The sequence below is a fragment of the Salarias fasciatus genome, chromosome 20 (genome assembly GCF_902148845.1).
Source record: "Salarias fasciatus chromosome 20, fSalaFa1.1, whole genome shotgun sequence".
Taxonomy (NCBI): Eukaryota; Metazoa; Chordata; class Actinopteri; order Blenniiformes; family Blenniidae; genus Salarias; species Salarias fasciatus.
Genome location: NC_043764.1, coordinates 3,594,433 through 3,615,853, shown reverse-complemented (window position 1 = coordinate 3,615,853; position 21,421 = coordinate 3,594,433). Strand labels below are relative to the sequence as shown.

Sequence of the window (21,421 nt, the reverse complement as noted above, 5' to 3'; positions counted from 1 at the left end):
TTCTTCTCTTTGAAGTGGCTCCAGGGCTCGGTGCAGGGAGGGTGACGCACGCTTTCTCCGCTGCATTTCTAACTTCATGTTTCCGCCGGCAGAGGAAAAAACACTGCCGGTCGGAGGAATGAGTTCTGGGGCGAATTAGGTGAGAAGGCCTATCCTGCAGAGCCTCTCCTCTCCTCACCTTCAGCTCTCGTTTGGCCACTCTGAAGGCCAGCTCCACCACGCTGCCGGCCGCCATGCGGGACGCCGTGGACGTGTGCGACTCGTTCCAGATGGTGTCGTTATCCACCTGCCGATCAAACGAGGACATATTCATGGATTAAACACTCCTGAGAGCACTTCTGTGTTTGTGACGAAAGACGTTCAGTTTCCACTCTGTCGTATGTTCAAGCGTTTTCTAAACTTCTGAGGCTAAATGAATGACCTGCTGTCCGAATCGGATCCAACCGAGCTATTTTATGACTCCTTTCTTAGTTTTCTCTGCTTGCTGATCGTTATCCCTTCTTAAGTATTTCTATCACTGTAATGACTGTCAGTGGGAGGGTTTCTTATCAGCCTGTTTGGCTTCTTCCCTCGTCTGCAGTCAGGTTTTATTCCTTTTTTCAAACAAAGAATAAGAATTAGTGCCGATAAGAAGACGCAGGCACCAAGCAGCTGAGGCAAACTGCAAACCAGGCTGCAGCTGACGGTCCTGACCGAGTCCACCCAGGATGAAAGATGAATCAGCGGCGTTTCAGTGACAGAAGCTTCACAGAGCTCCAGCATGTCTGACTTTTTTGTTCGCGCACGGCCCATCTGGCTCGGACGCGTCTTCCATCCCCGGCGCCGGACATGCGGTTCTCGTTAGTCGGACTTGTCACGGTCTGCCGCGGACCGCCAGCCCGCCGCGGCTCGCTCTTCCCTCTCTAACATCCCGTCTTTATTCCCGCCCTGCTCGTCCTCGCCGCTGCTCTTTGAGACGGGGTCGTCTCACTCTGTGATTGTGCGGTGTGTGTGTGTGTGTGTGTGTGTGTGTGTGTGTGTGTGTTTTCACTACTCACCCCCACGCCGCCGCACGGCAGCATCACAAACATCCTCTGAGAGAGGATTCCTGAGGAGGAGCATCACACAGCCGTTACTCATGTGTTCATCTTTCATCAAACAACCAACATAAACACGTAAATGCAGCATGCAACGACGTCTGCTGGTTTTCAACTTCAACATTCAGACATGAGGAGTCGCTGCAGGATGACCGGGTGAAACGGTGCGCGGTGCCTCACACACCGGCCAGTTTGCGGTTGTCCAGTTTGAGTCTGTTGAAGGGGTTGGTGCCGTACAGCAGCACGTGGCGCTCGGTGTGGACGGACTGCAGCTCCTCCAGAGTGGCTTTGCGGCCGCGGATGCTCTGCAGAGAAAACAACGTTTAGAAACATCCCGCTAACCTCCGTCGGCTCCACATCCTCCACTACGGCCCTGGCATCCAGCCCGTCCTCGTGTGGGAATCTGCTGCCGGCGACTTGGAACCAGTTTTTTTTCATTCTTGCTCTTTGTTTGAAAAACGTGAAGCAGTTGTCAGCGAAATGCGATTCTGGCCGTACCTCACACTGCGCCCTCAGTCCTCGCTCCTGCAGCCGGGACCAGATGCTCTGGATTCTCCCAGCATGCTCTGGGTGGCTGCTGTTATCTCCACACGCACACTGGTGCTTCAGCATCTGAGAGTCATACACCAGACCTGACACACACACACACACACGTTAGAAATACTGTGTCATTTTGAGATGTTGTACTTTTAACTTATTAGCCGGAATCATAAAAAAGAAACAAAAAAGGCTTTAAATATTTAAATTAACGTGCAGTAAAACTGTAAAACATTCCCTGCTCTGAGGCTAAAGTGTGATTCCTTGTTGAATGAATGGATGAAGGATGAGGAACTGTTTTGCTGTGATTTTGATAAAAAGACAAGACGTTGCATCGGACTAGTTAAAGTTCAAGACTTTATTTCTCACAAGGCGCAGAGAGAAAACGTCTTGACCTCACAGTCTGCAGAGATTTAAGTAATCTGAACCGAATCTGTAATCTGCTGAACGCTCGCTGATAAATCCACATCATTCGTGTTTTCAGTCCTCATAAAATAAATCCAAGCGGCGTTCCGTGTGCTGGAACGATTTCCCGAAAAGAGCAAAGAGCTCGTTGGGAGCCATTAGAGGAAGGCAAAGACACGACAGTAACGGCAAATGTCACACGACAAGCCTGAAGCACTTCTTTTCTCGGCGCCGCCGTCTCCTCTGAGGGTTTGAACCCTGCGTTTCCACCGTTCCTGGTTATTTAATGTGGTTGAGGGTTTTGTTCCGACTCACCCGTGGTGAAGCGCGGCTTGCTGCCGGCGTCCTGTGCCGTCAGGCTCAGCGGCTTCTCGGGCAGGGTGAGGGAGGTGGAGGCCGGCGAGGACTGGGTCCGGGACAGGGGGCGATGCACGCCCAGGCCGCCGCCGCCGCCGCCGCGCAGCATGGGCACGGCGAGCGTCTCCATCTGCCGATGCAGCTGCTGCAGCTGCTTCTGCTGTTCCCATAGCAACGACTATGGAGAAGACCAGAGAAGTCAGGATTTATTCTGATTGTCAGATAAAATACTCGTCCTTCCAACTCACGTTTCTTCCCACATCTGTGAACGAGGCGTCATTTCTCTGTTTTCCTTCTTGTCATACATCCCAACATGATGTGACCTCTGACCTTTTGGTTTATTTGATCAGATTCCCTAAAAGACTCTAAATGACCACATGTCCCCCCCTACAGAGACCACAGAGCTGCACTGCCATCTACTGGACAGGCCGGCACACTGCAGCTGTGTGGCTGAAGGACTCTCCTCCTGCAGACGGGCTTCGTCTCAGGAAAACGACCTAATATCAGACTTCACAATGATTTTATGTTAACAAAGGCCATGTAGCCTGCAGGTATCTTTAGGCCAAAAATATTCTCTGCTCTGAAAATGCATCCCGTCTGTGAGGACAGTTAAAACGTCGTCCTCATTATCAGAGGGTCAAACACACAAAACACCAAGGAATCCTAAGTATCAAAGCAGATCATTTCATGGAAAGAGTGTAAATTCCTAAATAATTATTAATAATATGTATTCATACATTTCATTCCTTTACCGAAAACCAGAGGTGTCAAACATAAGGCCGGTGGGCCAAAATCGGTCCGGCCCACCAAATAAAATTGTAAAACTTCTTCAGAAAAAATAGATTTTTTTTTTTTTTAAATTCACATTTCTTAAAGAGTAGCGGACCGAACCCAGCACTGAGACCCGAACCGACACGTCAGTGAAAGACGAAATCCACCTCGCTGCTGTCAGACGAGCCTCAAAGCCACGCTGTCAGGGACAGCTCGTAAAAACCTGCACCCTGTATCAGCTACTGGAGGAGGTTTTTGGACTTTTTGTTGGAGATTGAAGACATTTCAAGTAAAGCTGTTAAAAAGAGTTTTCAGGCTCAGATGTTTTCAGAATGAGCTGTAAAAACATCAGACTTTAAAGTGGCTGGTTGCGCTCAGACCTGGTTCAGGATGAGCGCGTGCTGCAGGTTCATTTGCTCTTCCTGGGATTTGGACGCCGTCGGCTCCGCCTCCCTCAGAGACTCCGCCCTCATCCTGCCGTGATAGGCGGGCTCGGTGGGGGACGTCCCGCCCCCGTCCTCGGAGTCCATGTCCTCGGACGGGATCTGGTGCAGCCTGGGCTTCTCGCTGGACTTGGACATGAGCTGCAGGACACGGAGAGCGTCACGTCACGCATCTCTGAGACGGGAGAAGAAAGGCGGCACCGAGGCGAGTTCCCACCTTTCCCAGGGGCGTCTGCTGCTTGAGCCGCTCCAGGAGCTGCGTGTTGTGCTGCTGCTGCAGGAGGTGTGTGTGGAGGCCGCGGGGGCTCTGGGGCAGCGGCTCCGAGCGCGTCCTGCTCAGCGGCTTGTGGGGTTGGGCGCCGCCGGGAGACAGGTGGTCCACCTGGGGGGCAAACTGCAGGGGGCCTGGAACTGAGGGGGGGCGAGAAGCATCGAATCACACCGTGCAGGGAACAACCACAACACACAACAGTCTGAAGAGAGGAATCATCAAATGTGTGACTATTGATCCAACACACTTCATTTAAAGCTTTTCTCCTTCTGTCAAATTCACAGCTTTAATTCAATGATCTGCTACAGTCTGAATAAATCGTGTGTTTTGCTCCTCTGGTAGAAAGTGGGACATCTTTAATCTAAATCTAATCTCTGTTTTTCCAGCTGTAAACTGATTTTCCATGTTTCAAATGCAGAACGCTGATTTTCCTGACTATGTCCACTAGGGGGAGCTCTAACGGTTCACTCAACCTCAAACAGTTCCATGATGAGGGACGGATGATTCTCTGAGGACAATCACAATCTTTATATTCATGAATAAAAAGATCTTCAGAGAATTTCAGAAGTATTCAAATATTTTTCCTTGTCATTTTTGAAAATTATTAAAAAATATTTAACAAGTCTAATACTATTCTGACTTTGACTTTATCTTTATATCTGTCTAATGTTTTGTTCCTCATTTCTTTATCGATTGCTTAATTTATTAATTCATTTACCTATTAAGCACTGATTTATTTATGCCTGCATACATTCATTTACTCTTTTATTCTTAATTCTTTGTTATTAACTCATTTATTTGTACATTCAGTTGTTTACTTACTCATTTATAAAGATTTATTTATTTACTGTATGGTCAATGTTTAATGAGTAAATGAGTGAATGTTTCTACTTTTATTTTTCAGTATTTATTGATTAAGTCATTCATTTATCGAGCGGATTTTCTGTTCTTGCAGTTTGTTTATTTGGTCTCTTTTTGGCTGTATAAATAAAGGCAAAACTTGAAAATGAGTGAAAGTAGAACTTTTTTAGTTGAAGTTTTAGTAAAAGTAAAGAAAGGCCTGATTCTGAAATGTTTTCAAGTACAAAAAAAAACAAAAAAAAAAAAAAAACAAAGTTTGTTCGCTTGAACCTGGAATCCTGACCCTTTCAGAGGGTCATAGGTCAAACCTTGTCAGAGGAAGGATCAATACGCTGTTTCCCCCCCCACCTCGGTCTTTCTATGGATTTTCTCTGTGCAGGACCGGGACGGCGGGACGGGCGTCTCACCGGAGAGCAGCGGCGTGTGAACGAGCCCCGAGGCCTCCAGGATGATGACGGGCAGGTGAGGGTTCATCTGCCCCGCCCCCGCCTGGTCCAGGAAGACCGGCGAGCCGCCCGCCGTGACCACCGGCACCCGGCCCACCTTCAGGGAGGACAGCTCTCCTTCGGCCTGCACACACACACACACACACACAGCACGTCAGCGGTTCCCAAAGTGAGGGGCATGGCCCCTCTGAGGAGCACATGTGTGTGTCTGTGTGTGTGTGTGTGTGTGTGTGTGTGTGTGTGTTTACCCGGGAGTTGGCTGGCAGTCCCAGAGTGATGGTGGGCAGCGTGGACGGACTCTGGACGGTGAAGTTGGCTAAAGTTCCGTCTCTGAGCAGCAGCTTCTGCGCCTGTCAACACAAGACGGATCATTCCCGCCGCTTCGATCTCGCCGTGAAGATCGAGGCATTTCCACTTCCCAGTGACGCCGCTGGCGATCGTTCTGATGAAACCTGAGGCGGCGAGCCGCAGGTGTGGCGGGACGCTCTGCCCGGCCGTTCTGTGATTAAATGAATGATGTAGAAGCGTCTGACCGACCGCCGCTCCGCTCCGGTGTCGTTGTTTTAAACATGTCATTAACAGCACAGCGCACCGACAGGAAACAACCAGACCTTCATCTGTGTGTGTGTGTGTGTGTGTGTGTGTGTGTGTGTGTGTGTGTGTGTGTGTGTGTGTGTGTGTGTTTCCAGCTCAAAGATGCTGCAGGCTGTCAGAAGAGCAGCAGAAAGGAAGAATCTCTCATTAAGTTTCGGCTAATTTGATTTTTTATCTGCGTTTTAGAATAGAATACAATAGAAAAGAACTTCAATAATCCCAGAAGGATTTTAACATGAATATCAACTTTTCTAATTAATAAGGAGGATTTTATGCTGTTTGACCTCCTCTGTCATTTTACTGCTCTCCAGAGCATGTGTGTGTGTGTGTGTGTGTGTGTATGTGTGTGTGTGCGGGTTTTCCTATGTTGTGGGGACAAAATGTCCCCACAACATAGGAAAACCAGGCACAATGTCATTTGTGGGGACATTTCTTGGGTCCCCATGAAGGGAAACAGCATTTTCTTGACCATGTTGTTACTGAAAAAAGAAAAACTGCAAAAACATTTCTTTAGGGCTACGCTTTGTTTTGGTGTGGGTTAGTATAAGGGTCAGGGTTAGGGGCTAGAAATGAATGGGAGTCAATGGAATGTCCCCAAAAGAGTGGGAAACCCAACACGTGTGTGTGTATGTGTGTGTGTGTGTGTGTGTGTGTGTGTGTGTGTGTGTGCACCTCGTGGGAGAGGCCTCCAGCAGAGGGCAGCAGTCCGTTCTCGTTGGGCAGGCTGTCGTTGGGCGAGCTGCAGCCGGAGACGGGCGTGCTGCTGCTGCTGGGAGACGAGTCTGAAACACGAGCGACCATCAGCGTCAGGAGGGAAGCGTGGCGAGACTGGAAGCAGCTGCCACACCCGGACGGCCTAAAGAAACTGTGTGTGTGTGTGCGTGCTGGTTACCCAGTGTGTCGGGCACTCTGTGCTTGACGGCGGGCGGGGCGCTCTGCTTGCGGGTGAGCGGGCTCCGGCGGGTGTTCAGGTGCTTCTTCAGCTTGTGCTTGACCTTCAGGTTGGGCTCGGACGCTGACGGAGGGGAGGCGACGGGAGACGGGTCAGCGCCGCGTCCCGGAGACCGACCGGCGCCTCGCGGCCGGCGCTTACCTGCCCTGCGGAGCCGCGTGCCGTCCGGACCCTCGGGCGGGGGCTGAGGCGGGGACGACAGCAGAGCCTGGGGGGACGCGGCGGGGTCCGGGCCCGCTTTCCTGAGAAAACACACACAAACAGAACACACACTTTACAGAGGCGCTCTGGAGAGCCGCAGTGGAGGAAGCATGGCGGCGTTCAGACGTGAAGGAAGGCTTACATGACATTTAAAACATCACTGTGCTCGTTTACATCTTATCTACTGCTGCAGCGGTTGGCTCGCTGGCCTCACCGTGTGAAGGTCACGGGTTCAAATCCAGGCTGGGCCTTTCTGTGTGTGTGTGTGTGTTTTTTTTTTTTTCCCTGGATACTCAGGTTTCCACCCACAGTCCAAACACACACTCGTCAGGTTGCTCGGTGACTGAACGGCCTGCAGACGTCTGTTCAGGGAGTTTCGTGCCTCATAGTAAAACTGCAGCATTGATTCTCCAGAGGACTGTGTGTGTAGCTGTCGTGTGTGGGGCTTGCATGTGTGTGTGTGTGTGTGTGTTTGTGTGTGTGGCTTCACCTGTATGCCACGGGAGGAGCGCTCAGTGTGTTGGAGCTCGTCCTCTCCAGCGCCGCCTGCTTCTGCTTCTTGAGGATGACTTCCTGAAGCCTCCGCTTGACGAGGGAGCTCGCCACGGCGCCTGTCCACGGAGCGACGGGAACCAATGAAAAACCACGGCGGGACTCCACGCAAGGCGGAGCGGCATCAAAACACACACACACACACAAACACTGTGTGCCACACAGAGGTGACAGCAGCTGCCGGGAGTGATGGAGTCAATATTGACCCAGTGGCTTGAAGCGCCGGGACCTGCAGGACTATATTTAACGCGGCTGCTCGAGCTGCACTTGTCAGGTTATATTTAGCTCCCATTTCAAAGCAAACACATCTGACGGCGGACTGTTCATGTCGGGACTTTCCTCTCCGGCCACGGCGCAGGACTGCGAGCTGTAATTATTGTTAAGACCGTGGAAATGGTTTCACATGAGGCCAGGTGGGGGAAAAAAAAAAAAAAAGAAAAGAGAAAAAAGACAACTTTAAATGTCAACGGAAACTTGTAGTAACAAGTTGCTGAAGTGGAAGCTTGATGTGTGTTTTCCTGTGCGTGCGTGTGTGTGTGTGTGTGTGTATTTATTTACAAATGCTGTGAGGACCAAACTCTGTTGACACACTCTCAGAGTGGCAGTTTCACTATATTCTGCAGTAAAGACGCGCTCGCTGTAAACTGGCGTTGTGCTTGGATTAAAGTTAAAGGCTTTTCAGTCGGGAGGCAGTAATTAAGGCTGAGTGTCGAGCAGGTCTGCAGGAAACGAATGTAAGTCCGTGTAAAATCCCCAAACGGCATCTAAACACCACTTGTGTGAGTGTGTGTGTGTGTGTGTGTGTGTGTGTGTGTGTGTGTGTGTGTGTGTGTGTGTGTGTTCTTCTTCAACACATGTTGTGGTGCTTAAAGGAGGAAAACTCCGTAGCTTCCCGGCTCCAGTGTTCGCTGTGTGGCCCAGAATGCTTTGCATGAATATAAGATTTTATGTGTGTGGTTTTAGATTTGAGGTCACAGTGAGGTCAACCTTTGGGTTCAGTGTTGGTGAAGGTTTCATTTCATTTCTTCATCTCACCTTCATTTTACCAGGTGAGTCAGTTCAGAACGGTTTCTCATTTCTCACAATCGCTTTTCTCATTGATTTGAGAAATTAAACAAAGATTGTGTGTGTGTGTTTGTGTGTGTGTGTGTGTGTGTTCAAGCAGTGACTTTAGATCAGCGCAGAGCATAATAAGGCCCGTGGACCATATTTGGTCCTTTATCTCTGCTTGACGTGTCCTTAGGGCGTCACTGGGAAAATAAAGAGTCAATTGAAATCTACTGTTATTTTTGGCTTCATTCTCTCTGAAACACTCACATTTTTCACATCACTGGCTTCATTTGGCCAGGTCTGACCTTTAACTCAACGTTTGTCCTCATTCTTGTCAAATAAACTACATTGCAGTGCTTCGGTATTCAGTTTTTATGAAATTGTCCTTATTTTTTCACGGCTGGAATCATTTAACCATCATGGCCGCCGTGCTGAGAAACCATATCAGGGTGGAAACAGCGGCCTCGCATGAATCATCTCCACTCATTTTGACTCTTATTTCTCATTAATGTCTCACGAAACTGAAACAGCCGTTAAAAACAAGGGAAAAAAAAACATTTACATCATTTACATTTACATTAACATCTACATTTTCACGTGGAAATGACGAAAAGCATGCATGATGTTTTAAAGACAGACACTTGGTTCTGTTTTCAGGCTACAGTCAGCTTCACTTCGTGTGTGTGCGTGTGTGTGTGTCTGTGTGTGTGTGTGTGTGTGTGTGTGTGTGTGTGTGTGTGTGTGTGTGTGTGTGCGCTCTCACTCTGTTGACTCTTGTCTTTGTGCTTCAGCTGTTGCAGCTCCTGCTGCTTCTCGTGATGCTCCTGCTCTCGCCTCCTCTGTTCCATGTTAAACTGCCCAAAGAAACAAAGATGGAGGATGTAAATAACGGCGTCGCCTGTAAATGAACAGCAGAGAGGCAGAAGTTGGCGTCTCCTGACCCGGATGTGCTGGTGGAGCTGCTGCTGGGAGAAGGAGGTGCGGGGCTGTGCGGAGAACTGCGTGAGCAGCAGAGGAGGGTGCAGCGGGGTGAGGAGCGCCGTGTCCGAGCCGGGGCGCATCCCCCGCTCCCCCACCCTGAGGTCCATGGGTAACAAGGCCGCGGGAGACACCGGCACCGCCACGGAGGAATCTGGAGAGGAAGAAGAGCCGTCAGCGAGCTTCATCAATGCTTCCAAAATACAGAAATGAGAGGCGCTCTGGGTGACCTTCTCTGTCCAGGGTCAGGGTCAGGGTCACACAAACAATCTCACAAAATGCACACAAGTTTCTTTAATTGAGCAATATTTCTGGAAGTGTCAGGGTGGAGTGTTAATGTGGGAATAAGAGTTGGGAACAAACAAAAACTGTCAAACTTAGTGTCTCCACATCACCCATGAGCCACTTGTGCTTATTAAAACTGCTGTGCATCACTGGCGCACTGTTGTGTGCTGCACAAAGTGTTGCTCACTTGCTCTACTTTATAAACACACACACACACACACACACACACACACACACACACACACACACACACACACACACACACACACACACACACACGATTGGGGTTATTTGCATTGCGCGGCTGAGTCAATGGGAAAGATTGGTTCATCCGGTGCTAAAAACAGGCTGCAGGAAGGGAACAGCTTGGGAAAAGTCTGGGGATGTTTCTGTCTATGACACACACACACACACACACACACACACACACACACACACACACACACACACACACAGGTGCACCAAACACACTCATGCACTGGTTTGCACACTGAGCGACAGCTAACACAGACAGCCAGCTGTGATCTGTAAATATATCAAACCGCACATGATGGTGAACACACACACACACACACACACACACACACTTTTGCGGGTGACACTGCAGAGAGTGACACACATTCACCTTCAGATGTGTGCACGTATATTTACCCAAACACTTGAATCAACCCTCCACACATCACACCTTCACAAACATCCACGGCGCGCCGAGTGTAAACACATGCATGTGCTCACACACAGCTGCACACACAGGAGCGCGCACGTCCGCCCGCTGCACAGACCGGCCTGCCACCGACACACACTGGGCCGAGCCGAGCCGAGCCGAGCCGAGCCGAGCCAGGCACCTCCGAGCTGCCGCTCGCAGTAAACGTCACTCACGGCGGCTCCTGGCCCGGCGCCAGCGGCGCCACGGGAAACGGCGCGAGGCAGAAGGAGCCGAGCGAAGACGCCTCGACACACGGCGTCTCGGCTTGGGCCGATGTGACAAGCGGCGGTGCTGCTCCTCCATATTAGGAGGTACGAACGCAGAGACGGACCGAATGCCGACCGTGGCTGGAATAACAGAAATCCCTCAGCACGCACGCACACACACACACACACACACACACACACACACTGTATACTCTCTGCGACGACAGTCAGGAATAATGCAGTTATTATTCTGAGGGAAAGGAGAGCATGAACATGATTATACAAGGAAACAAAGACGGCTACAGAGCACAAAGACACACAAACAAACACACACACACACACACACACACGTGCGCACACGGAGTGTAACCAGCAGAACACACCCTGGTCTCACAGATTTTATGAGTGTTTCATAACTCAATGGGAACATTGAGGCTTGACTCATTTATTTACAGTTACTGACTTTTACAGTTGGAAGTCGGAGTGTTTCAAACGCCACAAACAAAAACCAAGAGAAAACAGAAGATGCCGTCAGCATCTGAAGATTCATGAGGGTTAGTTTTAATTTCGTACGCTATAAAACGCTATCTGGAAAGTAAACATTAAACTTTGAGGATTTTGATCAAGCGCACACATGCATTTCTACCTGTGAGAAGTGCGGGATGAGTCATTCCAAGCATCACAGATCATAACAATCCAGAAATATGAAAGTGAGGGATCTGGTTTGGACCCACTGGTTTGGAAGTAGTCCAGTAGTTGTTTTATTCAGAAAACGTCAGGATCAGATCAAGTTATAAAAGAACTGTCTAAAAAAAAGATATTTTACCGATGGAAAAAGTGTCGCAAAAAATGTACGTACGGAAAATGAGAGGAAAAAGTCAATACTGTCATAAATATTTCAGAACTATAAAGAACTGTTCACTGGCACACAGTAAACGCTTCAATCTCACCCGATCTGAGGAGAGTTCGAAGAAACAGAAACACGTTACTCATTTATGACTGACACAGTTTTTTTATCCTCAGAAAACCGATTTCTACTGAGAACTGTGTTCACCTCACAGCTTTGCCCTCTAATTACTCTGGGATGTATTTTCTTAAATTAGATTTCTATCCCTGCTCGATCTCATCAGACAAGTTTAAAGGTTTTATATCTAACTTTCCTTCGCTGCGGACATAAAGCTGAGTTTAGTTCTTCCTGCAGCCGAGCGTGAAAGTGCTGAGGGCTAATCCGCGCTGCCGTCCGGTGGCCGGCCACATGAACTCTTGTATAATTGTAAAATGACTGAAAACAGCCCCATTCATGACTTTAAGTCTCGATTTAATCCCTTCACGGCTATCAGAACACGAGATCCGGGCTGGTGAGGTTTGCACCAGCATGTTGCAGGTCATTACATTTGCATGCTGCAGGCAGTAAAAGCTTTGATTGCTTGCTGGACTTGTGGATTTTTCTGTGTGGAGTTTGCATAGTCTCCACATGCGCTGCATTATCAGCCGCACAGGAACGACCCATAATGAAGCAGCATTAGCATGCTGAGCTAAAATGCTTTAAAATGCATTTGAAAACCTCAAACTACACAAACAGAGCAGGCGAAAATCCACAGCGTGTTTCAGACTCGCTTCGCTATTGCATAATTATGTAATTGTAGTTCAGAAGGTTTCTCTAACTACTGGTCTGTCGACACCTATAAATAAATTAATAATTGTGAGAAAACATGAAGTAATGTCAGAGAGATTTTTTTTATCAGGGGAAATCCCAGAGCTCCTTTGTGTGTGTGTGAATTCAGCTCGATTTATCAGGATCTCACAGCGAAACGCCTTCATTCGCTGAATGTAATGACGCCACTCACCCAGCTCCTGTCCAAACAGAGCCAGTGAAGCTAAAGCGAAGGGTTTACTCTGTGCGAGTGTGTTTATGTGATTAGGAGCGAGCGTGGGAGTGTCAGTGTGTCATTATGGAAATCACCACGGGCGCAGTGCGATGCCTCTGCGCCGTCTGTGGAAACCGTTGGGAATGTTGCTGATTTGTCAGACAGATTAGACTCATGATCTCCATAAAGATAACACACATGTGCCGGACTGACGGAGAGTCCGTCGAGCCCCCGTCTAACCCCTTTCCCACCAGTTCCTCCCCCTGTTCTATTCATTTATTTGGAATTTGTGCACAGCTCAGTCAGGACTGGTTTACAGGTATGGCGAGGATGCACAAAGGTTTCTCTCTCCCTGTCTCTCGGTAAGAACGAGTGGATGTTGAAAGAGCGAGAAGTGAAAACAGAAACAGCTGCACAGTCCGACTGGAGAGAAGAAGCAAGAAAAGAAAAAGAAAGTTGATTTAAACTCAGATAGATCAAGTCCCCTCACACACACACACACACACACACACACACACACACAGGGAGCTTACAAACGATATATTGCAACAAGTGACACAACACACACTCTGGACAAAGTCAACAGTCAACGGGACGGACGCCTCTGCTCCGGGTCCCGTCACACATCCCAGCATAGCTTCAGCATTACGCTACGCCTTCAAGAGGCCCTCAGTCTGGACGCCGGCGTTACTTCACACACAAGAAGGAGGCTGCAACGTCAGTGAGGTCCCTCAGAACAGGAAAAAGACGACCGAAGACCAAGTTTCAAGTAGAAAACCGTCTTTCAAGCCTGGAGAGTTCGAACCTCTGCGTGTGTCGAGTGCGATGCTGACCTGGTTACCTAATCATGAGATTAGCAGGTTTTCTTTGTTTAATGCAAGTATGAATGCACTACTCCACTGTGTGCTTTGTTCAGTGTGTGTGTGTGTGTGTGTGTGTGTGTGTGTGTGTGTGTGTGCGCGCACTTGTCTCCAAAATTTGCTGACTTGAGTTTGCAGACTCAAACAAAAGCAGAGTCCGGGCGGCAGGTTGATCAGACTTCACCTCAGCACTCAGATCGGCCTCATTTCAACCCTTTAAGTGCCAGACTGATTGAATCCATACTGATGCGAAAGAACGGCGATCATGAGGAAAACGTGTGATGAGTGATTCTGCCCACTTCTCGATGTTTTGTTCTGGGACGTGTGGAAAAATCTAACATGGTAACTTTAACACCACTCAAAGCTCTACACGTCTAGGAATTATTGAAAGAACAAATATTGTTAACAAGTTTTCAATATGGTTAAATTAAGTGGGAAAAAAACTGGATTACAGATATATGAATCACCAGATTGCATGCAAGTCAAGCTCTGACTAAAAAAAATATGTATTCTCAAACATGCATTTCCCGATAAATCACTGAAGAGCAGATGTTTCCATCCAAGTTACTTGGAGAAAAATACTAGAGTGTACAGTTACTACTTTTCACTTCCTTCTTCGCAAACCAACAATCTGAACTTTATGCTGAAAACGCATTTTAGGTCTTCCTCAACTGAGTGCATCCATTTATTGTTGCAGCCAAAAAACAGGAAACTCTGTAAACATTGTGCAGAAAGGAAGACAACGGGAGGAATTCACTGTTTACCCACAAGTCCTCTCTTCATCACGCTCACGGTTCGCTCCCTTCAGTTTGTGATTAGATCTTAAAATGTTAAATGTTGTTTTGGGCTCTCTCGGCAGGAAAAGCATCATCAGACAGGTGCAAATTAAAGGTTTTCACTCTGAAAGAGAAGGTGATGCAGGTTGGCTCCAAAATATAAGCCTGCATCCGATCGGCAGAGGGGGTTTAGTCCATGTCATTTCCAAAACCTGAACAAAAGAAGGACAAACGTCTCCTGCAGACTAAACCACACAGCCAGCTCAGTGCGACGCCTATAAACCAGGATGTCGACATTTCTTCCAAGGTCCCACCGAGCCCGGCCGGTGGTCCAGAGCAGCCCGACGTGCCACTGTGTGTAAAGAACGGGATTTCCGGGCTGCTTCAGAAGAAGGCGAAACGCCGGCGCATTCCCAGTCCTGACTGCCGGCAACCTTCCACACTTCTGGCTGCTCAACAGGTCTCATTTTATCATCTTGTTACATTTACATTGAGTTATTTTCTTACTCCACTTGTTCTCCGAACCTTCAACAGAAGGATCATTTGATGAACCGATGATGTCTTGAACCTAACTGATGGATTTTTCTCACAGTTGACACTTTCTGTTTCAGTGAACTTAGTTTATGAGTTTCAGGTTTGGCCGGATGTGGTTTTTGGTGTAACAGAGCAAAAGTAAACAAAAAAAAGTACATCAGTACAAACATTGATCTACTGGCTTGTACATAAAGCTGCCACAGTGCCGCCAGTGTGTTCGATGCCACAAAGAGCTGGAGCAAAGGTCACCGACAGGCGGACTGCGGTCCCAGACGCCGTCCCATATGAACCAGGATGACCTAAAACCTGACGGGCGCTTCTTCTCGAACCAGTCTGTGGGCTTCCCGGTGATGGTTTAGCGAATGAGGAAACAGACCGGCTGCATGTGAGAGAAGCCGCCACGCGTGACCATAGGCCGCCGGTCAAGTCTGTGTGTTTCAGGGGCCGAACACTGAGATTCTACAGCTCAGAAACAAGAAGAGGAGCAGAAAGAGGGAGAACAGCCAGGTCAGACAAAGAAAGGGTGAGAAAAGACAGATGAGAAGGAGAAAACCTGAAACAGGGACTAAAAGTAGACGGTGAAAATAGAGAATTTAATCCAGAATGGACAGTTCTGATTTTGTTCACGCTGGAAGCTCTAAATGTCTCATATACTCAGAAAACACTGCACTTATTAAATGAGTCAATGTAGAACACCGATCGTTATGAGACAAAACAATAAAGGCTTTGAACAGACATATCTGCTGAGATCAGAGGAAAATAAGTCATCTCAGAGCCGGGCGTGGCCAGTTCACCGGGCTGCTACGACACACATTCACTGCCCAGCAGGAGGGTTCCCTCAGGTTAACCTGGACCTCCAGCAGGGCAGGGACGGGTTCAGAGGCAGCGAGATGAGAGAGAGGACGAGAAAGAGACGTTTGTGAGAACTGAACTTCCACTTTCTGGCTTCAGATGAAAACTAGACGCAGTTCCAGGCTCACCAGTGAGCATGTCTGAGGACCAGTCTGACTCCACTGAAGGTTGAAAATCATGGAGGGACATAAAGTTCAGTTTTCTCAGTGAGGAAGAAAATGGGGGAAGAAATGGAGCCTTTCTCCAGACGATAACTGTTCAGGAGTTAAGATGTGTTTGGATTTATTATCTGTAACATCCATAACGTCGTTCTTCATTCCGGACCTGGAGCTCTGAGGCAGCTGGTCTCCACTGAAGTTGAGGTCAAGCTGCCTCGTTTCCACATCCCAAACCCCGAGGAGGAGGGGCAGAGAAAGGAGCACAGGGCTAGAAAGCTCTGCACGCTCCTCATAGTCGTCCACTTGTTTTGACAGCAAAATATTACTAAGGTTAACAAACTGGTGCAAGATTCAGGATTACCTGTAACCTGGAGTTACCTCAAGGTCACAGTCAGACTCAGACTGAGGACTAAAGCCCTGGACAGCAGTAAAATAAGACGGCGTTCCACTTCAGTCTTAACAAAAGCAGTTTTAGTTTAGCTTTTTCAAACCTGGAAACTCTGAACAGATCAAATCTCAATGCAAGAAATGGAAAAATGACATTGTTCTTTCCCCACAGGTTTGCTGAACTAATGTGTAAACAGCGTCTGGGAACCACAAGCCTCGACCCCAAAGAGCTATTCCTGCTTCCAAAGGGTCAAGGTGAGCAGTGGACAGGTCAGCACTGGGGTGGCTGAGCAAAGCCTTCGACCCCGACTGACTTCCCGGAGCACCTTAAAGCCTTTTCCTTCCCAAAGTATAGAAACAGGATGAGTAACGGCGGAAAAAGTAATTTCTCCAGGGGGATTACAGCAATGATAAGTTTAATGTACTTATGGGTTAAGACTTTAATTTAGAGTGAAGAAATTAGTTTTTGTTTTTGTGTGTGTGTGTGTGTGTGTGTGTGTGTGTGTGTGTGTGTGTGTGTGTGTGTGTGTGTGTGTGGTTGACGGTAACAGAGGAAGGTTGATATATAATGCAACATGGGTCCAGTTTCCTCAGTCCTCACTGAGTTTCCATAAACATCCAGTACTGTCTGTTAGGTCTCACACACACACACACACACACACACACACACACACACACACACACACACACACACACACACACACACACACACACACACACACACACGTGTGTGTGGTAGCTGTAGCAGTGCAGCAGAGCTTCACAGAACCAGTTGAAAGTTGCTGAAACGCCATCAAACAACCCGAACAGTGTGTTTCAACACGATGGCCAGTTTGTCACGCCGAGCACGAGCGGCAACGCCCCCAGACTTCGATGCGGCCCGTTTCGCTCCCCCGTTCAAGCCGAAGCATGTGCAGAAACCTGCGCGTGTGCACGCGCGTGGACTGAAGGACAGATAAAGTTGAAAGCACATACCCGTGTTTGTCTTGTAAATATCCGGCTGTGTGAAAACCCCAGTAGCAACTCTGCCTCCGCCAGCTCACAGCAGGATCTATAATTAGACGGAGAGCTCCACTCCCCTCCAGTCATCTTTTACTGGCGGCCACATCCTCTTTTTTCTTTAACTCCTTCTCTTTATTCTCCCCTCTCTCTCTCTCTCTCTCTCGCTCTCTCTCTCTCATGTTGACTCTGTCAAACTGTTGATTGCATTATTCACTGTTGCTCGCAGATTCTGGCCAGAAATGACTTTCAACTGTGTTTCCAGACTTAAGTTTTGAACACTGCCAGGAATTCAATTAAAAACGGAGAAATGCAAAAAAAAGAAGAAGCAAGAGCACAGTCCAAACCAGTGAGTAATGTGCAGAATGCAGGACGAAGCCTGAGCTGAAAGGTGGTCAGATGTTGAGGAGCTGCTGAGGAGGCACCTGAAGGCATCGCCACGCTCCGCTGCTCCAAACCGAGCAATCTCTCTCTCTCTCTCTCTCTCTCTCTCTCTCTCTCTCTCTCTCTCTCTCTCTCTCTCTCTCTCTCTCTCTTCTTTTTATAAATGTCACACTTTGGCTTGTCATGACAACTCCTACCACTCTTTGCAGTCCATCCCATAAACAACAGGGATGGTAACCATAGCAACGGGGGCGGCGCAAGCTGGCAGGAAGTGGAGTCTATAAAAACACAACAATGAGACAACCGGGGTGGCTTCCTGTTTGAGAGCTCAGTTTAGACTCCCATTTCCTCCCCTCTCTCTCCTCCAGAGCACCGGCGCCGTGACGCGGCTGCCGCAGTGCCCGTGAGCCTTAGAGGCCGCCGACGGGCGCGCCGCCGCACGGTGGCTGTTCCTATACGACGTATCGGCGAGCGCTGAGTGCTCCGACATCCATTAACCACTCTGATTAATGACTCACAGTGGCCCTGAAGGCAGCGCGCTAATGTCACGAACACTCGCTTGTTCCAAAAACATCCATTATAGCAACACGGAAAACTCCGGAGTCAACTATTGACCACCCGGTCTGGAGAGGCTGCTTCTGCTTCAGCTGTCTGCGAGGCTGCGCAGGACTATGTCTGTTTTTTGGGAGTTTTTCATGCTGCAATGATCTGTTTTGGTTCCCCTCATTTAATCCAGATCACCAGGGCGGCTATACGGCGCTCCGGGAGCTGCTGGGGGTCAAGGTCCTCTTAACCTAACCCGACCTTCAACATACATTAATACCCGACATTCAAAACTTCTTCAAGAGCTTCACATACATGTTAACTGATTCTCTCTTAACCACATTTCTCTATTTGCCATGTTTTATTCTCATGACTTCCCGTTATTTCTTTATTACGTTAAATGCTTTATTTGTCCTCTTCACTCAGCTTCAGTCCTCGGTCTTAATCGTGTCTTCTCTTTACTCTCGTCCCGACCGTTTCTCCTGCTCACTTCTCGTGTCTCATTAAGGCCTTGTCAATCATCAGTGAAGTTGGTCGAACCTGCGTGACGGCTGCAGAGAACATTCACACCTCCGCTCATCTTTTCATCTCAACTGACGAGAGACGATTACATGTGCGACTTGTTGCACGTGATCATTATTAATAGACTCTTTTTCAGAGATGATGCAATCCAAGGTTAACTCTGATGTTTTTGTCACCTGACTGTATTTGCATTTTTAAAAAAAGAAATAAACACACCGAATATACTTGATGAAGCCTGAAGGTTCAGTGAGCTTCATTTAGCCCCATAAGCTTCTTCCATGAGTTTACTGAAATATCATCAGAGCAAACACTATTAATACAAATAATCCCTAATTAGAAGACTTCATTTCATCCTCGCCGTCTGTTCCATTACGTTATGTAGACACAACCATTTGTTTCTTCTTGTCTGCCCAACAACCGTGACTATTGCAATAACCTCCTGATTACAGCTGACTCCTGTTTTAATTACTGAAAACAATGATGTGTTCATCTGGAATCTGAACAAGTCACCGCTTCCTCTGAAGTATTTTCCAAGAAAAGGCTTACTGGAGATTTCTGCTTAAGAGCTGATTCACTTTAATACCCATCAGTGCTTAGCGTAGAGGAAAATGGGGATTATTAAGCAAGCAAAGCATAAAGGTGTAGTATGTGGAGGCCGCACTCGGTACGAGAAAAAAATGGAAAAAAAATCTACAGGGTTGCTAAATGAGACTTGTGCAACACAGGATCTCTATGAATAGTCCAATACTGACAGTTAGGATCACATGCTCTTTGCTCTGGGAACCCTGGGTGCCTCTTTACAGATTCACCACAACTGAGTGGAGCCTCAGAAGAGGAGAAAAAAACAAAGATTTACTATCAGAAGGTGCAGACTCTTCACACTGAAACACCATGTAAATATTAACAAGGACCACTTTGGTCTTTTTAACTGAAGAAATGAAAGATTTTTTGACGGAAGCCTTGTGAATAATGTGAAAGAATAACAAAGTGATGAAGCACAATGACGAAAACAAGAACACAAATGGAAACATCAGTGACGGCAGCCTTTCTCCAAATGAATAATGTACACTTACAATAAATTGTGTTAGCGAGGAGAACTGCAGCTCTATTGAGGGAATAAAACTGTTTCACCGAGAGTCCTATTCTTCTCTTGCAAGTAAATTTATCTGTCTTATGAAGAAAAGAATAAATCATGTGTCTTCATCCACTGAGTGAGGACAGCGCCTCGGTCATCTCGGGATCATTTCTTCAGGCTTATTTTGATTTCACAGTCTTGTGATGTGCAGGAGAAAAAAAAAAAAAAAACAAAACACTTGCACTTTTAAAATCATCTGTCACGTGAGGAACATGAGCGCTTCGCCCAGTAATTCAGTAAGATGCATTCATGGAAGATATGTGATCAAATTTCTTGAGAAAATAGTAAAAAGCTGTAGTTGGTAAACGGTGATCAATACTGGAAATGTTGCAAAATGCAAATTTCCACATTTTTATTTGCCGAGTTTAGAAAATAAATGCCTCAACGCCACTGACCGTGCAGCAGTGAGAGAAAGGAACCAAGAAATCTCTCAATCATCAGAGTCAAAGGACCCCAAAAACTGCACAAAACATCACAAATATATTTATTCTTATTTATATGACGTTTCTATCAACTGTGCTTTCATGCTCTGCAAATTTAAAATGATGAAATATTAAAGGGGGAAGAAAGTCTCCCACTTTTTTTGATTGAGTTCCAGTATTTGGAAGAAGAAATCGCAGAGATGTTAACATCTCCTCTTAACTTCACAAAATGTGCCATGAATCATACTGTTTTCACAACAGTCCACCACACTATTGCATAACGCAGGATTGTGCAGAATTCCTTCTGCGCCCCAGAAGAAAAACCAGGGCTACCTGTACCAGATTCCAATCCATCTCTCCCTTCAGAGAATGTGAAACTGATCTTACTACTGAACATTTTCCCTTATTTTAACCGCCACTTAGTGAGAGATCTTAATTTTTGATCTAGCATGTGGTATCTCAGTGATCGACTCACTGGTGACTAACTTATGAAAGTGTTTTCCTCCCACAAGTGAGGTAATAAATAGCCAGTACAAGAACAAACATGATGGGAAATTCACTCATTGCTGAAGGAAACACTTCCACCGCTGTGTCAGAGCAACGCTGCAGTAATACACACATGTGGACAAGTTTGTTGCTGCACGCCAGCGGAGTCCCTCCCAGAGTGTTTCTGGAACTCACTGCTCTCTGTCTCCATGTGAAGAGACACAAGGCAGCATTTCTGAATGCACAGCATTGCACGTGCAACGATTCAGCGATTCTTCTGCAGATGTGCAGATAGATCGACGACGACGATTTACGACGCCATCATCTGCATAAGGTGGAGACATTGTTTTAACAAGCACCACACACTGAATGGCTTCGTCCAACCAAGAGAGACTTCAGAATGCAGTGGTGTCTGCCTGCATGTGCAGCTACTGTAACAGATACATACAACAAATACATACAATTAAACAGCAGCAAATAGTGGCCTCACATCGTTTTGCAAAACTAAAATAACAGAAGAAAAAAATGCAGTCGATTGTGTAAACAGGGCCTTAAAGCACAGAGATTCCAGACTGAATGCATTCAGAACACCTGAACCACATCAGGACAGGTTTCCAGCTTCGTCCCCAAGAGATTTACGGGCGTCGTGTGCGACTGTAACAGAACAATGTCAGTCATTACATCCTGCTGTGCTTCAGCTGAACAGGTGCTTTCAGATTCCGCCGCGTCTGCTCGTCAATAATCCGTCCAGTCACATAACTGACACACAAACCCAAATACAGGCGCTACATAAACATCCACCGC

At 47.5% G+C, this 21,421-nt stretch overlaps 1 protein-coding gene across 2 annotated transcripts in view; it reads right to left on the bottom strand.

Annotated features, from left to right (window-relative positions):
* The window catches only part of hdac7a (histone deacetylase 7a), a 61,299-nt gene that overhangs the window by 11,432 nt on the left and 28,446 nt on the right, over positions 1-21,421 (bottom strand). For both annotated transcript variants that reach the window (XM_030118762.1, XM_030118761.1), the window contains exons 3-17: positions 9,458-9,648; positions 9,280-9,370; positions 7,405-7,525; positions 6,855-6,955; positions 6,654-6,776; positions 6,434-6,543; positions 5,416-5,517; positions 5,129-5,291; positions 3,807-4,000; positions 3,527-3,730; positions 2,334-2,553; positions 1,575-1,708; positions 1,261-1,381; positions 1,038-1,087; positions 179-286 (exon numbers count right to left, since the gene is read on the bottom strand). In XM_030118762.1, the coding sequence (XP_029974622.1) occupies positions 179-286; positions 1,038-1,087; positions 1,261-1,381; positions 1,575-1,708; positions 2,334-2,553; positions 3,527-3,730; positions 3,807-4,000; positions 5,129-5,291; positions 5,416-5,517; positions 6,434-6,543; positions 6,654-6,776; positions 6,855-6,955; positions 7,405-7,525; positions 9,280-9,370; positions 9,458-9,604 (1,989 nt within the window). In that variant the 5' untranslated portion in view covers positions 9,605-9,648. The remainder of the gene's footprint in view (positions 1-178; positions 287-1,037; positions 1,088-1,260; positions 1,382-1,574; positions 1,709-2,333; positions 2,554-3,526; positions 3,731-3,806; positions 4,001-5,128; positions 5,292-5,415; positions 5,518-6,433; positions 6,544-6,653; positions 6,777-6,854; positions 6,956-7,404; positions 7,526-9,279; positions 9,371-9,457; positions 9,649-21,421) is intronic.